General features: G+C 46.6%; 1 protein-coding gene across 7 annotated transcripts in view; it reads right to left on the reverse strand.

The window, feature by feature from the left end:
* trak1a (trafficking protein, kinesin binding 1a) overlaps positions 1–18,588 on the reverse strand; it is a 50,423-nt gene that overhangs the window by 10,308 nt on the left and 21,527 nt on the right. For 3 of the 7 annotated variants that reach the window (XM_029259925.1, XM_029259927.1, XM_029259930.1), the window contains exons 2-6: positions 13,529–13,723; positions 3,322–3,398; positions 2,600–2,716; positions 2,374–2,474; positions 489–597 (exon numbers count right to left, since the gene is read on the reverse strand). In XM_029259925.1, coding sequence (XP_029115758.1) covers positions 489–597; positions 2,374–2,474; positions 2,600–2,716; positions 3,322–3,398; positions 13,529–13,723 — 599 coding nt within the window. Of the gene's footprint in view, positions 1–488; positions 598–2,373; positions 2,475–2,599; positions 2,717–3,321; positions 3,399–6,454; positions 6,501–9,013; positions 9,368–13,528; positions 13,724–17,831; positions 17,885–18,588 lie in introns of those variants that run through there. The other 4 variants (XM_029259931.1, XM_029259928.1, XM_029259926.1 and 1 more) reach the window with 3 other exon arrangements.

Raw genomic sequence — 18,588 nt, forward strand, 5'->3', positions numbered from 1 at the left:
AAAATGCACAGCTGTCCAAAGCACATTGTTATAGTAGTTGAAGTTTTATTACCATGATTTACTTTTGCAAAATTTAAATTAAAAATGCCACATTTCCTGTACATCACTTCTTGGCCATTAAGCTGTACTTCACAGGAGTTGGAATGTGTGGCTTGTGCTAAACATGCCCCTTGTTTAGTATCCTCTGAAACAACATTCACACTGGATGGTGAAGTTCCTGGATGGTCTAAAGAAGAAACCACAGCAAACATCCTCCATTTGTTGAACAGCCAGAAGTTCAGGAATCAGTCTGAACAGAGTTCTCTATTGACTTTCTTTTGTACTGCTTCCTGGTGTGAAGCTACATTTTTTGGCTTTAAGGCAGATGGTCTCCTATCAGAGGATAAGGACAAGCAGAAAGTCCAGTTCACTCTTGGAGTGAGTTTTACACTGCTCCACACCCCCTCTCCAAGCAGCCAGTCTCTGGTATTTTCCTGAAGCATGTTTACCTCTGATCTCAGGACAATGTTCTCTTCTTCGAGGTCTTTGAGCTTCTTTTGCAGGGAATCCAAGGGGAAATAGTTTGGCACTGTGGACAAGGACTCATTTCGGTGTATCCTAAGGCAGGGAAAGAAACCGTAAGTGACTATGGTGAAGGTGGTGCAATATCCAATGGCGTCACATCTTAATCGTGAAATAACCTGCTCTCAGCACCAATGCCGGACAGTTATGAATTAAGGCCACATTCACAAGCTGCATTGAATGCATAATTTATGGAGGAAATTTCTGCATCATACCAACCTGCTCCAGTGACAATATTTCCTCCCCACCTTCCACCCAGTTATATTGCCAATAGGACTACAATTCAGTTTTCCATTACCCCACTTTATCTTGTATTATCAGAAGGGCAAAAAGTCCATGTTTCCAAGTTCGTATTGTTACACGCTCTCAGGTTACACTTCAAGACAAGGTGTGGAAAAACTGGGGTGAGAACCTTCAGTCATACAGGGTGGGGCTTTACACTCCAAGTGCCCTGGTTTTCAAAACACACTGCTGACCTACTGGTCTAACTGGCAACACGAACTCCTAGCCACCAGAAACTCATGCTTTATGGACAGTTTATACTACCAAAAGAAGTGTTCAGAAATAACTGAAATGCTATATCTGGAATGTGCCAGAGAGATGCACCAACCCAGATGGTGACCTGCATACATGAGAATTCCCAAGATCCAATAGCAAACCTTAAGTGAATGAAAACAAAACTTGCTTTTCAGTTAAGAGTAACTGAAGATTCTACAGTTGGAACATCAGCTATGGTATCAAGTATGATAAGGAGGTAAAGTCTCTATACAGACTATGTAAAAAATGCCAATGCTGTAATGTGATAACCATGTAAACAAGGATGCTCCGACAGAAGACAAATAAGATCTCAGGTTGAAAGTGAAGACTAGCTGCCAGAAACTGTCATTGAGACCTTATTCGAGTCCAGATCTCCTGCAGGCTTCCCCTTGGGCCACTTAACACAATTAGCCAAAGAACTTTCACAAGCGGAAAGGAAAATGATCCAATGAGTGGGGGCAGAGCAAGGGGGCGCAGTGGGTTGGACCGGGTCCTGCTCTCCAGTGGGTCTGGGGTTCGAGTCCCGCTCAGGGTGCCTTGCGACGGACTGGCGTCCCATCCTGGGTGTGTCCCCTCCCCCTCCGGCCTTACGCCATGTAGGCTCCGGTTCCCTCGACCCCGTATGGGACACGCGGTTCAGAAAATCTGGTGTGTGAGTGGGGGCAGATGACAGAAAGAGGCTATTCCTTAGTCATGACCACCAAGATATCTTCCCTGATCACTCTCTCTAGCTGGAAAAGTTCTCAAAACAGAGACAGCATGTTGTTTACCTACCTTCTGGCCAAGTTTGGCTAAATGGACTTAATAGAACATGGATAGAAAGTTTTACCTGTTTATATAGCTGGCCATTTACAGAAGAATGTCATTCTTTCAGAACCTGCAAGTCTAGTTCTTTAACCACTGCACTGCTTACCACCCCAGAGTCCTGCAGATTAGTGTAGGCGTGTAGATGGAAAAAGGTTTGGCACCCTGGTCCTCAAAAGCTGCACAAGTCTGTTCTTGACTCTGCTCTCTATTTAATGGATGTTAATTGAACAATGAGGCACATTACCTGGGTTCAAATGTAAATCAGGACCCAGGTCAAGTGGGTATCAGGACCTATTTAACAGGTTCAATAAAACATATGATTCCATGCCATGAGGACCAGAGCTGACCACTCATGGAAGGAGAGTGTTTGTTGGGATATGGGAAGGAAGGAAGGAAGGCAATGCTGGAAAGGGGTGAACTGGGACAAGGACACAAGCATGGGGAAAAGTTGGATGGCTGATGACTCACGGTGTGGAGGTGGCAGAGTCCCCTTCGCTTTCTTCTGCTGCGCTGGTATAGAACTGGAGCAGTTCATCTTTCATGGAGAGCTCATGGCGCAGCTGTGATACCTATTTAGGGAGTTATAAAAACACCAAAGGCTACTTCACATTGCAGAACACCACCTTTCCCCAATGATGATAGCAGTAACGATGACCCTGCACCATCAGACAAAGGTGCACCCCCACCCATCTACCTCTTCTCGGATGTGCTCGACTTGCTCCTCGAGATATTCGTTTCGTTCGCTCAAGGTTTTGTTCTTCTTCAGCAGTGACTGGCCAATGCGAGCTGCAAGCTCCAAATCGCGTTCTTTCTGCAAACGACACGTCAAGAGCGTTAGAGGCCTGTTGAAAAGCCAGCGGTGACTTAATCAAGTTCAATGAAGCTAAAACTATTTAACCTAATGTTGAATATGAAGGAGGAACTATATTTCAGCCTTAATTCTTCTCAAGATGCAATTTTCGATATGTTCCTACTGCACCTCATTGTCCTTTGGAGAAAAGCATCTGCTAAATGAATAAAGGTTATACTTGGAAGCTATATTTACATTTCAAAAAAGTGAAATCGGAACAATACACAAAAATATGACAATCTACTGGTCGCAAAAGGCACACTGAACAATTATACAGAAGAGGCATGATGTGCGAATGAGAAGTCTAAGTACAAAGAGCCTCATTTTACTAACTAGCTAGAAGAATGCAAATTATTCCTATTCCTGGGAGGTAGTGAACAAGCATGGCAGTGTGAATCACTCAGGTAACTAGAGCTGACACCACATTTCTCTAAGGCCAGTAAAGAGCACAAAAGGTTGATTCCTATATCCTTGCATCCACCCCCCACTCCAAAAACAGGCCACAAAAGCTGAAAGTTCTTGAACTCAACTTTCAACAACCACATTCTAAAGAAACAAAACCTTACCTCCTCAAGCAGTCGTGTAACAGCATCTATGTCATTGTACGTCTTAGTCATCTGGCCCACTCGTTCAGCACACAGAACTGCAGAGAAACGGAGGACAGGATACATTACAACTGTGCGATATGCAAGTTTGAGAAGATCCATTTCACGTCTTTTCGAAAGAAGGCAGAACGTCTATAGGAGTATTAGGAGCGAGATACAATATTGAGGTTTTGATAACTTTTCATAACCCGTGATCATGCATTGATGGGATTTTTTGGACCTGAGGCTTATCCCCCAGTGCAACCATCAGGCGCATCTGATTACCAGTTTGAGCTGCAAGGGTTCATAGCCCTCAAACTCAGTGAAACATGCAGGTACCCCTTAATTACAGCATATCATTAAAGCAAAGAAGTCTACAGCACATACTGCCAATAATAAAACTGGTCCTTGTGTGCAATGAGGGCTATATTTGTGGGCTTTGAGTGACAAAGTAATATCACAACAGGATTTCATCCCAGCTGGATGAAATTTCATACATACATAACCCCATCTTGCACACTAGAAACAAACATGTCATAACGTGCTATAATTACCGCTTCTCGAGTTCGCTGTTGCAGAACCCATTTTTACTTATATTCACGTCACTAATTGCAGAACTAAGCAGAACCCCCTTCCAGTTGGCGCCCAGTTTAGCAAATAAAACTGTCCTGCCGTTCTACAGGAATAGGAGTCCATCCACAGAACCGCTCAATGCGCCGAGTAGGGGACTGGCCTGAGGGTATTCCATTTTTAGACCGTCTTCTAATCATATTCCGCACATCTACACCCAAAAGTATTATGACAAGTGCCAAAATTAAATAGCACTGGGTGTCAGAGTATACAGGGTGGGGGATGGTTAAAACACAACAATACTGACAACTGTCAAATTTCAGCAAGTCCACAATGGTGTGTTAATACCCAAGAATTAAGCTTAGATAATGAAAGCATCTTTTTTCCCCCTGCAGCACATCGGTTGAGCTAAAACACTTTATCCTTGCAGCCAGGTTGTTTTCTTCCTTCATTAAACTTTGACATTGGACCAGAAAAGTCCTTTCTGAATTTTTCAGTTTTTTGCAGACACCTAATATGGAGTTCTGTAACTCATTCAAGTGGATCATCACAGCATTTCTAATTATTCTGGCAACCACTGAGGTGATGATGCATTTTACGCCACATTCCAAATATAACGTGGAGCTCTATGGTAATTGCTGCCCTGCTTGATAAAAGCTCTCCAAATATCCCTCCGTTGCCAAATTTGGAACAACTGTCATTTTAAAACAGGTTTCAGCTGCACATGATTGATATTTATTTAGCTTCGAGCAACAATTTAAAAATTCATGTAGACTAAAATTAATATACCTCCTGGATGATATTCAAATCATAATAGCAAATAGACACTTTCCTGTTTCCAAACAGAAATATATGTTAGCTGAAATACAGGAGTGGTTAGTGATGTAAATGCACAATCAGAAGGTGCCTGGTTCAAATCCCTGCTCTGGAAGCAGGACTCATGATCGACAAACTGAGCTGTATAGACAGGCAAATCTTTGTAAGTGGACTAATATACACAGTAGGCTCTAAATCAAACAATGCTTAATTAATGCTGAACATTTTTGCAAATCTAGGGTTAAATTAATCTAATATTAATAAATATTTCATCAAGAGAAAGGAGGGGAAATAAGTGGCATTTGATCTTATGGAATTTTTATAAAAGAAAAAAACCCTTATGAATTTACATTTACTTAGACACTTCTCTCCAAAGCGACTTCCAATGAACTCTATCAGCCCACATACCTTATTCACCACGGTGACTTACACTGGCTCACTCATCCATACGTCAGTGGAACACACTGTCACTCACACACTTTGGGGAGCCTGAACAGCATGTCTTTGGACTGTGGGAGGAAACCAGAGCACCCGGAGGAAACCCGCGCAGACACGGGGAGAACGTGCAAACTCCACACAGCCCGAGCGGGGATCGAACCCATGTCCTCTCGCACCACCCGGATGTTGCGAGACAGCAGCGCTACTCGCTGTACCACCAGAATTATCCAGAAATAAGGATCATAATCAAAATATGTCTTCCTGTTGTCAAGGTAAGATGGCAACTACTTACACCGCACCACAGATTCTCAACCCATAAGGCCCTGGAACAGTTTGCTGGAGTTTCTGGCTTTAGCAGCCAGGCATAAATGTGTTCGGCTCCTCAGCTGCATTATAATTTAAGTCAGTGCTAATACAAGGGGGCAAAGGGAATTACGGGTGTCCTCACTTTCACAGCGTGTAATCTGGACTCCACTGAACAACACTACAAACATTATGAGCTCCCAACTCCGCGGACCTTTGCCAACGGTTGTGATGGAAAAAAGGGGGAACCCCACACATTATGCTCCTTTAGATGAATGTATAATAAAATTTCACCATGTTTTAAAACAAGCTTGGGGGTACAACAGACAAAACCATTGATTTTTTTACTGCTATAAAATAACTACTAGGAATTAAATTCACAGTAGTGACAATTTTAACTGTACTTGTGCTTCAGTCTACATCTGCAAAAAGAAAAACTTCCATGGCAGAATAAAGAAACGCGCGTCCTATGGGGATAGTTGGCTCAGACCGTGCCAGGAGGCCGTGTTTAGGCCCTAAAGGGTAAACATCGAAAGCGAAAAGGCAGAAAGGACACCGCCGACAACACGGCGTCGCTAGGGCCACCCCCGGTTCCGCAACATAGGCCAAACGACAACAAGACGGAGCGCCCGCTGGGTCCGGTGCACTCTACCGAGCTCCTGCGGCTAGGAATTACAATACAAACCCTTTATTACCCACTGGGGTTAAACGACATGCCAGACAGGTTTTCTTCCATTCATTTCCTTTTAGCATTCCAATGGTATCGCCCATAAAACACTCAACATGTTGAATGAGAAACGTCAATGAAGACGTGAGAAAAAGCACACTATTTAAATTACAGCGCAATACATAAGGAAAAGAAAGCCGTGGCCGACGCTGGGTAAGCAAAACACGGGAACACCATGAGCGCTCCACATGACAGCACAGGAACCCAAGAGAGTGGGAGGGGGGAGGAAAAAAAATAAATAAAATCAGAACTGGAGACTACCTTGCTGCAGTGATACTTCCTCCTCATCATCACCACCACCACCACCAATATCACCATCATCGTCATCATCATCATCATAGTCCTCCAAAGGACCTGACTCTTCAAGGGGTTCCGAAGAAATGTACTCGTAGCTCTCCTCGGAGCAGCCCAAGCCCGGGAGGGACATGACAGCAGCAGGCTAGCGGCCCCTAACGGAGCCGGACCGCTTCAAATCCGGGGCCATGCCTGCGACTAGGGTTCGAGGCTGCTAGGAGAGGCCAGTGGCATGCCTGGTTCCACTGGTCCAGCTGATTCACAGCCCCACAAACACACCCTCATAACCTCTCCACACCACACTTTGTTTGTGCTCAACCACCCCAGCTGAAGGTGGTGGGGGGAAGCGGTCAAGAATTCCCTCCGAAACGACTTAAAGAGGCGGATTTACCCCAAATCCTGAAACCCCCACACCGCTTTGCATACTTCCCGCATAACGCTGCCTGGAAATATCTTTGGTTACAAGAAAACATGTAAACATTTAAAGCAAATTCCCGTCTCCCCCCCCGCTTCTAACGTGGGGTTTGGTATCGTCCAAATACGCGCCATGGAAACTTAACAAGGCGGATCAGCCTGCAAAACAGACACACCTGTTCAACGGGTGGAGGCGCAGATATCCACAGGTGACTCAATTTGCTCTTATCGCACACGTTCATGCAAAGGTGCAGCCCAAAGCACTCGTAGGGCAGTGAGACAAATGCACTTGCCGTAAGGACTCTTACCGCTCTCATCATTACAAATAGTTATTCGTTACGCATTTTGTTATCGGTGGTACCAAAACATGCAGTCATTTAAATTGCATTGCGTTATTTGTTTAATTTGGTTCAACCGCAGCGTAAGCATTGCCTGACGTATAATATACCATGGAAATATTCTGCGTCCACAAACGTTTCGGGGGAGAAGGATCTGACGCGCAGCCAAGTGCCAACGCGTTCCTATGGAGACGCCACGGTAACGGACAACAAAACCTAGAAAATGGTAATGAACCGGAAAGAAAACGCACGCCATTTCTTCCTCGGCCCTCGGGGATGCTTTTGTGCGAACTCACAAAGGCTCCTCTTCCTGATCGTTGGCTGGACGACCCTCTCCGCCGACCCCTCCCGCACCCCTGGCTCACGGGATGAATGATCCCTCAGCGAGCTCCGGGCAGGGCAAAAGGAGATGAAAGCCTTTCCTCGCTGCGAACGGTGATCAATATTCCAGGCAACTCCCTCCACGGAGGAGCGTTGCATCACAACCAGCCACGTGATCTACGCGGGCCCGCGTGCCGCTCCCCTCCGACTCCTGCCGCCCGCATCTCCTCATCCCGCTCCTCTCTGGACCGGTGCCTTCCGGGCCCCAGCCGGCCTGGCCTTTGTCTGAAAGCAGCGCCTTCGTGGTGCTGCCTGCAAGATGTGCAAATCAATATGGAGATGCCGAAATAACCTGTTCTGCAATGGAGTACAGTCCCACCCAGGGTGTACCCTGCCCCACGCCCTATGCTTTCAGGATAGGTTCCAGACCACCGCAACCCTGCTCTGGACAAGCGGTTTTTCATAACGGCTGGAAGAAACATCAGAAACATCGAAAACCCAAGACCCCATAAATGCCTCACGGAGATATATTCACATACTATAATCTCTTCTTCCTTTCGGTCAAATAAGAACAGAAAGTCATGGTCGGCTTGAGATTAAAGAGCATACTATTTATAGAAACATTTAATTTTGGGAATATCCAGTGTAATAGCGGAAAGCTCAGGAAGAAACATTTCGCTCCAAAGCTAAGCACGAGCCAAATGAAACATTACACAAGATACACGCAAGTTGTGTAAGACAGATTTGTTATGGGATTCCGTGATGCCGGAGTCACTCCGGGACAGGAGAGGCGGGCCGAGAGCGAGCGCGTAGGGCGACTGACGGCGCCGCGCTCCCCGTAAGGCCCGTTCACGTGGGCGTCGGTCAAGGACTTTGCTCACGTAAATCTTCCCCGAGTCTCATAGCAGGGCCCGGGAGCTGCGAGGCACCACTTCCCCATTCCGGGCTCTCCGGGCGCGTTCCGTTTTACGTAACCTCCCGTTTACGGCTCGCGCTGTATTGCTCAGATATTCCATCTCATCTAAAGCGATACGACTTTTGCCCGCACGTCTCTCTAATCTTGTATACCAGGCAACGCTGCCCTTAGTTAACCGCACAATACGATTACCCATCGCAATTAGGGGAGGTCGTAACCGTCCCAATTAGAGGAGTGCATGCAGGAACAGACACGGCAACCGTCTACAACCCGCAGGGAGGCTTTGCGAACTTCGGGTTCGCGCACGTTTTCGACACGTGGCGAAGCAGCTTCGCCCTCCATCGCGGGCTGATGCAACCCATCGCCGTGGGAACGGGGAGGTCACCCCCGCGCGGCGTCGGACGCGTAGACGGGAAAGCGTGCAGTCGCACGGCGCTCGTTTCGCCGCATCGCCCCCCCCCACCGCAAAATGACAGCGCTGTGTGAAAGCGGGCGGAATCACAATGCCGCCACAGCAACAAAAAGGCGTTCCAGTACCGTCAGCGCACTCCTCGTAGTACCAGTCCAGCTCATAATAATCCGCCTCCACAAATTTCTGCATAATCAGTGTCCTTCAGGCAGGCGTCGCTTCTCCCCTGCTGCAGAGGTCACGCCGTGCGCAGGCCATCCTTCAGACGTAGCGCTGCCGGTCCGCGGCAACCACCGGCTCCCGCCTGCGCATCATCTCCGTGGTACCCAAGAAGCTGGACGGAAGGGTGGAAGGGAAGAGGGAGAGGGAAGGAGGAGAGGGGGAGGAGAGGGGAGCAGAGCAGGAAGGGTGGGGGGCGACCAAGAATGGTGCCAAAAACTGCTGTAAGTAGCAAAGGGGTGTGTTGGGTCCCGTGCTCCAGCGCGTCAAGCTGCCGATTCAACGCCGAAGCGGCGGCGGGATGCTCGGGGTGGAGCCGGAGGCCGGGAAGCCAATGACGGGCGGCTTCGTCAGAGACGGACGCGTACCCCCACCCCTCGGAGCCGCCGTCACCGCCGCTCGCCCTCCCCTCGCCGGTTCCCTCTGCGTACGCCTTACATCCTTTCTCCACGGCCGGTTGCCATGGAGACTGCCTTGCAGTGAGCTTTGCGCGAGTGCAGGGCACTCCCTTAACTTTCCGTCACTGCAGCTCATCCCTTCCTCTTGCCATTATTATTATTATTATTATTATGTAAATTTAAAATATTCAGACGTTAACAATTTCACTAAATTATACACCAGACGGGAAGTAAAGGGTTCGGAATTTTGCAGCGCCAGCTGGCCAAAGGAAGGCGACTGTCTAATTTTAATCCTCACTGTCAATCAGGATTGCAAATGTGATGGAAAACGGCCAGACACAGGAAGAGGGACCCATCCGGAGACACGCTGCTGGGGAATGCAACACCTCTACAGAAGATATCAATAACTGTGCATATACAGCATTCTGACCTGATTAGTGACAGCAAGTTTTTTGTTTTTTTTTTTGTTTTTTAAATTTTTCTATGTAAGCAAAGCCCTCACGCATTTCTTTGCTGTACAAAACTGGCCCTTCGCAGCAGTGATGGTTAATTGTTAACCGTATGTAGTCACAGTTTCATAGATATAATATCTGCGTAGATTCAAAACAAATAGTATGTAAAACTTTAACAAACTTGAACAAAAGCGTGCAGCGTCTCTGCTGTCGAAAGCAGGTGACCTCTGGGAGGACGGTACGCAAACCCAGAACGGTGTGGCAATAAAGGGTTTTATGTGCCACCATTCGATATTCGCGCCACCAAGGCAGAGGTCGTCCGATTCTGTCTGAAAACACGTGCCGTCTAGCGTGACTGTTAGACCCGGTCAGCGGGAACACGGCACGTCAACTGGCCGTCAGCCACCGGTGTGTCTCAGCCCCTCTTCGCACGACGTGAGATCAGCCCGGCCGACACCCGTGCGGCCTGCGGATCGCTGGACTCGCACGTATGCCATCGGCGGACGTGAAACGCTGCACAGAGAAAGTGCCCAAAATACACACACACACACACACACACACACACACACACACACCTTCCTGTGTACGTACATTCACATTTATTCATTCAGCAGATGTTTTTCTCCAAAGTGACATACAATGATTACTCTGCAATTTAGCTGACAGACACCATTGCCCAAGGTGACTTAGAGTGCAGATACTCTACACTAAACCCCTTACAATCATTCATCTAGTTATACAGTACATTCATTTATTTAGCAGATGCTTTTCTCCAAAGCGACTTCCAACAAACACTATGTAGTGTTACCAGCCCACACATCTTATTCACCGTGGTCACTTACACTGCTAGATACACTACTTACACTGGGTCACCCATCCATACATCAGTAGAACACACTCTCTGTCACTGACACACTATAGGGGAAACCTGAACAGCATGTCTTTGGACTATGGGAGGAAACCAGAGCACCCGGAGGAAACTCACACAGACAGGGAGAACACACAAACTCCACACAGAGTGAGCAGGGATCGAACCCACATCCTCTCACACCAAGGCACTGTGAGACAGCGATGCTACTTGCTGTGCCACCATGCTGCCCGGTACATGTTCACACAGCACAGCACACATACTACTGGCAATTTAGAGTCGCCAGTTAACCTGAAACACAATCTTTGGACTCTGGGATAAAAACAGAGCACCGGGAGGAAACCAATGCAAACACAGAGAGAACATGCAAAACAGCACAGAGTCTGAACGGGGACCAAAGTCATGTCCAATTACACTGTCCAAGTGCTGCGAGACACCAGCGCCATCTGCTTTGCCACTGTGCTGCTGATGTTCATTTATATATTTCCTTCATAGGTCCTTGGGAGCAAAATTAATTCAATTTCTTTCGATAAAAGACTTAACAGACTTATTAGATTCTATACAACTTTATATTCCAAGACGAACATTCATGGAAAGGCATTTCACTTTTAAATAGCAGTAAGAGAAATCTGTCCAGCTGAATCTGTCCTTTTCAGGTCTATGTGGCTGTGATCAGCAGTATTAACATAATAAAAACACAGCCATTATTTCGTAATGTTAGTGACTCATTGGGGAGCCTTAATATAAACCTCTATATTTTAATTGGTTAATTGTGAACAAATGACTTAAATCACAGCCTTGACAAGTGGATTAAACAAACGCATTGCAGTCTGGATATGAGAAGAAAGGACAAACCCTTGAGCTCAATGCAGCCATGAACAGTGAGAACCCAAAGCCTCATCGTGTAAAGACCCTGATTTACTCCATTTCCAAAGGCCGCGGCCAAAGCAGCAGCAGCAGCAGAGGACGTTCAGACACTGCATGGATGACTGTGGGTTTATTGCAACCCTGCAGTCCGCTCTCTTTTAAAATTAAAACCATAACTCCTCATCATCTTCCAAAGCTATAAACAATTTCACAGGTCTAAAGGAGGACCTTCAGGGAACACTGGTTTCAGAAGCTTGGACACATGTAGCAGCACTAGTGCGTGTCTAAATTCAGAGCGGAAATGACCCTTTTCCGACTAATTTTGGACAGATCTGATCAATCAATGCACTTTGCAAAAAAACACGTAGACCTAGAGTGGCGCCCCTTCACTGCATTGCACTGCAGAGGTTTAAGAGGTCCAAGGGCACGGTTCCTGAGTTCAGAAAATACAAGGAAGGAAATGGACTAATAAAAATTCTTCCTGGTCTGTCCCCTGTTTACTCCTTATTATGGCTGAGTCACCTTTGACAGGCCAAGGTTCTTTCCACAGAAAAATCCACCTCTGGAATAAAAGCCTCGGAATATTTATTAGCCTTCTGCTCCTTAAATACGCAAAACTGAAGGCTGAACTGGAAGAGGGTGAGGCCAACGTGGGATCGGTGCCGTTGTCTTTATTGACGAACTGTGAAGTCCACCCAACCAAAGACAAGGGCCTGAATATAAGTGCGATGAAGAAATACAATTAGAGACAATCTGGCGCCAAGAGTAGGGAACACCCCCCCCCCATTACTCATATCCAGCTGGGTTCACAAACGAAAGGCACCCTCCTTCCACAGCCCTGGCACTGTGGGTAGAGGAGCATATGAAAGCACCACACCTCCCAGCTCAGCAGGCAACGGTGCTCATAGCGAATCCAGTAACGGCCAATCCGACCACCAGGCCACAGCCTCTGCAGGAGAGAGGTCAGCTTGTGTGGATCCATCCATCCATCCATCACCACCTGTCTAGTGCAGGGTCGTGATGTTCCAGAGCCTATCCTGGAAGCACAGGGTGTGAGGAAGCGCACACCCCGGACGGGATGCCAATCCATCACAGGGCAATCACACGCACATAAATGTTTTCGGTTCGACGGTGGAAGCTGGAGCACCCAGAGAAAACCGGCGAACTCTGGGAGAACGTGCAAACCGCATACGTACAGATTCAAACCCACGTCCGATCCCACGGATTCAGATCTGAGGCACCAGCATTACCAGCTGCGCCACTGTGCCACCCACATGATGGATGGATGAACAGAGGGAACGATCCAACACGTGAACACTTATGCTGGACTCAGCTGGCTGAACCGATATACTCATTTTCACAAGTCTTCATCGTTTATCTTCAGGATGGTAATGAGAGAGAAACAGAAAATATTGGACTTTTACGTCCATTTTAGGAGAATTAGATAAAGACTGTTCACGATAGACCGTGACCAACGCACCATAATCGCCGTCGGTCTTCCTGCCCTGCTGCTTTTCTCCTAACTACGTTGACTGCAAATGAACTATCATAACAGCAACAGAAAAAACGCACCTTAAAAACCCACTATGAATATAATATTTACAAATACGTAAATATTTTGCTTGTCCCTGTTCAAAATTGCTAGTTTGAGTGCATGTAAAAACTTGAATGAAACCAGAAGAGCAATAACAACAACAGCAACAGCAAAATGTACCAATCTTTGGGTTCTCCCCATTCTGCAACTTTTTTACAAACGTCATGCGCACTGTGGACTACCTTCCGCCTTCTTCCAGCAAAACGTGAGAAGAGAAAACCGGAAAACGGGGGGAGATTTCTTACGGAAGTACTTCAGGGTCTCCTCGATCTGCTCAGTGGTGAGGTCGACGCAAGCGTCAGGGGAGATGAGCGGCGTGTGGAGCCAGTCGTCGTGATCATAGCCATAGATGGTATCCGCCCTCAACTTGTAGTGGGGCAGTTGCTCCTCCAGGAGACTGATGATTTCGACCTCTGGAAGATCAGTACTGTTACACACGTCTGTGGGGAAGGAGAGAGAGAGAGAAGACCTAGTGAGCAAAGTTAGAGAACAGCAGTCACGCATTTTACGCGAAAGCGATACGGTCATTTCAACGATGTGGGCAGAGCGGGAACAACAGAGGACAGGAACGGTCTAACTCATCCATAGTAACAAAACAGCTTTGGAATAGCTTCTGTAGACTCGTCATCTGCAGCCGACGATTTGCTAATATAACTCTACACAGTGGATTATCATGTTACAAACAGTCGAGTTACACATTTTGAAAGATTTTTTTTCTAGTTATCTGTTATTTTTTCCCTTAAAAAAAAAATTACAGATTTCTTCACTTGTCCCTTTCTGTTTATACACACACACACACACACATTTTCAGAACCGCTTGTCCCATACGGGGTCACGGGGAACCGGAGCCTAACCCGGCAACTCAGGGCGTAAGGCCGGAGGGGGAGGGGACACACCCAGGACGGGACGCCAGTCCGTCGCAAGGCACCCCAAGCGGGACTCGAACCCCAGACCCACCGGAGAGCAGGACTGTGGTCCAACCCACTGCGCCACCGCACCCTTTCTGTTTATAATGGAGCAAATGTGACCTGTGTTTTCGCACTTTACCAATAGATGGCAGTAAAGAGCACCAAACCAGAATACCACCTGCAGTTACGCAACCAGCCAACAGTGGGCAGTAAAACACACCCAAAAACAGCGGCAACGCAAGACCACTTGCATTCAACCCTGCATCCGCAACGCTTACAACTAGTATCTGATATTGTTGAGTACTGGTGATGAAGATAGCAAATGTGTGGTTGCTTGTTGAACTGGTCAACAATCAGCGCTGAACAGAAATTCAATGGGAGATGTATTTTTACTATTCTGTCCTTTTAATGTTTTTTTTTTCCCCATGTGCTTTCAAAGTTAATAAAAATATTTTGTCTTACAAAGTATTTTTCTTTCATTGTAGCTATGTCCAAGACTTTTACAGAAACTAACCAGTGAATAAGTCTAGCCAAAACACTATGAATATCTGACTTAGAAGTGTATTTAACTGAGAATGCCCAGGAGGAGTGGGCAGCCCCTGGCATTTGGACCCCCAGAGGTTTTTTCCTCCCTTTCAGTTAGGACTCCTTTTTTTCCTTTCCTCATCGACAACAGACTTAGTTACAACTTTAACAATTAAATAGCTATTGTAGTAATTCAATTTATAGGCAATCTTTTCTTGGTCTTACACTTCTAATCCTTTCTTCAGTACTCTGTGTCACTGTGTAAGAAAAGTGCTCCATAAAAATTAATTAATTTCACATTCAGCCATTAAAAAAAGACAACCATATATATTTACTTATTCCCCTGATGACTGATATTAGTATAGAAACACAGTTCTTTTTTTGCTTTTCCATACAGTTAGACAGTGTTGACAAAGCACTAAATCCTTGAAGGACTGTGGCGGGAAAAGCGCCGTAAAGGACTTCTTTTCCAGACACAGAGCTACCTCTTCTGGCAATGGGAGGTATTAACCTCTGAAAAAAAATGCACAGCTTCTTCAGCAAGGCTTCTGCTCGGTGTATGGAAGGGAAGAGGGATCATATGTATCACAATCACGCTAATCTGAGTCTTTATTAAACAAAAAAGATCATAAAAAGGTACCAGTCTATAGTACTTTGATTTTGCTTAAATACATGGGCTGGTAAGACACAGCCTGGGAAGGATGAGGAGGTTGGGGTGTAATTTAAAAACAATGTTCTCGGACCGGGGAACCTGCGGAAGTGCGGTTTTTCCGGGCAGCAGGGTGCGCTGGTCTTCGTCCTGCCTCGCCTGTCAATCACGTGGACTTCTAGCCGCCAGCAGTCAGAGCTGTGCCAGCAAAAGGTGCTGCGAGGCCTTCGTAGGGGTGAACAAAGACACCGACGAGCGTGTCGGTGTAGCACAGGAGCTCGAACCCGACCCGCGGGGCACATGCACTCACCTTAACATACCAGACCGGCGCGAATTAGTAAACTGGGCGGAAAAATTCTGAAACAAAGGAAGTTATAGCTGAAGGCATAACATGTTAAATATATCACCGCAGAGTACGCAAGGAGGAAGCTTTTATTGGCAGAATTTCCAGTAAATAAATCAGTGCTCAACGGGACAACAGTGTGACAGGATCACGACCCCGGTCCCGGACTCAAGGTCAGTGCTGTGAACAACGCCGCTCAAAACTGCTCCGTTACAGACGGAACGAACAAGTATCCGTCGAGGTCAATTTCGGTTAAAAACTGGAGTAGAAAGAAAACGAAAGTATGCGCATTTCCTGCAGCAAGGTAGACGAGTAGTGAAGTACAGCGCATGGAACTGTAACCAGATGGTTGCTGGTTCAAGTCCCATTCTATTATGGAACGCAGTACCCTTGATCAAGGTATTTACCCAGAACCACTCAAAACACCCACGTAAAATTGGTCAGAAAGTTTCTTCAATTAAAATTTTGCCAGCGAAGCAAACGATTAACAACAACAAGGACCTAGAGGCAGATTTTAATGCGTAAAGCTATTTTTCCTTCTTGAAACACTCTCCATGCATGCAAAAAAAAAAAAAAAAAAAAAAAAAAAAAGAAAAAATAGATAGAAAAGCCACAGGGACAACATGTCACAAAACATGTCACATGCAATTTACTATTTCCAACAAGGGGAGGAGGGGAGGGGGAAAAAAAAAAAAGGCAGTAATGCAGCCAAAATTAGCACACATGACTTTTGCTTTTATCTCCTAGCAACGTGTCCTCGTGTGTCCAGCTCCTTGGTGCCGACGGCTGGCTGCGCGCTGTATTTATAGGTGCGCATGGAACAGCTGCGTTTGGCCCGCCGTCCTTCCCCTCTCCTCTCCCTCACTTATGCTCCCGCAGGCCGACCTCCACGCGGCCTTCGAGTCGAGCTCCCGCTCCCCTTTGACCGGCGTGGACTGACGCATTTCTTAAAACATCATGTAGGGGGCAGCACCTGGGGTAGTGCTCACAGGTACCGCATTGCAATGAAAGAACAAGGGTTTGAACCCAAGTCCCGCCACCCTTGAGCAAAGCACTTCCTCTGAATTGATACAGTAATATAAAAAAAATTAACCAGCTGTATAAATGGGTAAATAATTGAAAATTAATCAGTGTACAAACCCAAGTTTGCAAGTAGCATTGGAGGAAAGCATCAAGTAAATAATAATAATAATAATAATAATAATAATAATAATAATAATAATATTACTCATCATCATTGTTAATTATTATTAAAAACATTATCAATATAATATTATTATAAAACATTACTACTATTATTATTATTATAAGAATAATTGTTAATAATAATAATAATAATAATAATAATAATAATAATAATAATAATAATAATAATGACAGCCAGTAGTGTAGTAGTTACAGCTACAGCCTTTGGATCCAAAGGTTACAGGTTTGATCCCCACCTCTGGCTGTAGTACTCTTGAGCAAGGTACTTACCCTAAATTGCCCTAGTAAAATCATCCGGCTGTGTAAAAGGGTAAAAAACTGTAAATACCTCACCATTGTAAGTCGTCTTGGAGAAAAGCATCGGCTAAATATGGTTAATGCGAATAATAAAGATAGCGTTACTCCTACTGCTAACAGATTGACATTATTACAGACGAATGATAGTCAGGATATACGATAATCTATGAAAAAAACATACCGATTTCAGGCCACGTCCAACTATAAACATCAAATGTTTTCAACATAGTAAATATGCTTTGTGTCCATTAAATAAATGTGTTTCTGTCTTAAACAGCACTGGTTGAACTTTTTTAACGCTTTCCAGCACCGTGTTCAGGGCATTTACTACTGTGACCTTCAATGGGACGAGGAGCTTCTCTCCGAGGACGTCGCTGGGAGACAGAGACACACACTCATAATCATATCATCGTAACACCCCTGCCAACTTCAGCGTTGACGGCAGAAGAGCGGACAATTATCCGTCGCGTTCTCAAGTTATTTCGCTTATCTGTACACGCTGCAGGCCGGTACGGTCGCGCAGCTTCGAGGCTCGCGGCAGCGGACGAGGGCAGAGGGACGAGCGGCTCGGTCGGCGCTCCGGCCGCACGGGCAGCAAAGCGACGGCGTGCGGTACTCACTCATAGTGCCGCGGTGCCTCGTGCCGCCTTCGTTCGCCCCCTCTTACATTTTGAGTCACCCCGGTGCGAGGCGGGACGAGCCGAGGCAGAGAGGGAGGGAAGGGTGCGGGAAAAGTGGAGGCGAAGGCATGCGCAGCCACGCTTCTGACCCGGCCAGGCCTGGCATTCCGCCGCCGCCGCTGCCGCCGGTCACATGTTCTCACGGCTTCCTGACTAAACATAGACTCATCGGTGCCGCTCCAGCGCCCCGCAGCCTGTCCGCTGTTCATTGTCCTCCTCACCCCCACCATTTGGCTGGGAGGTGGTTTCACCGATAGATGCGGAAAGCAGCCCCCGCAGCCCCCACGCACACACTCGCTGCCACAGCCCCGCTTTAGGAAGGGTGCTCGACTCTGAGCAGGGAATTCGCCCCTGTCAGCGAACTTGACCTGCTAAACATACCACAAGATTAGAGAGTAAATGCCAAACTCGAACCTGGATTACAGTATGTGACACTGTTTTGAAGGTGGGTCAAAATGTTGATTTCACTTGACCCGCCAGCCTCAGGTGCCTCTGCGTGAAATGACATTACCAGGGGTATGTATGTAAAGGAGTGGCAGGGTGGCACAGCGGGCAGCGCCGGCGCCTCACGGAGCCTAGACTGTGGCTTTGGATGCGAGTTCGGCTCATGCTCCGTCTGTGTGGAATTTGCATGTTCTACCCATGTTTGCATGGTGTTTTCCTGGTGCTCTGGTTTCCTCTCACAGTCCAAAGACGT

Source organism: Scleropages formosus, chromosome 18 (assembly GCF_900964775.1).
Source record: "Scleropages formosus chromosome 18, fSclFor1.1, whole genome shotgun sequence".
Taxonomy (NCBI): domain Eukaryota; kingdom Metazoa; phylum Chordata; class Actinopteri; order Osteoglossiformes; family Osteoglossidae; genus Scleropages; species Scleropages formosus.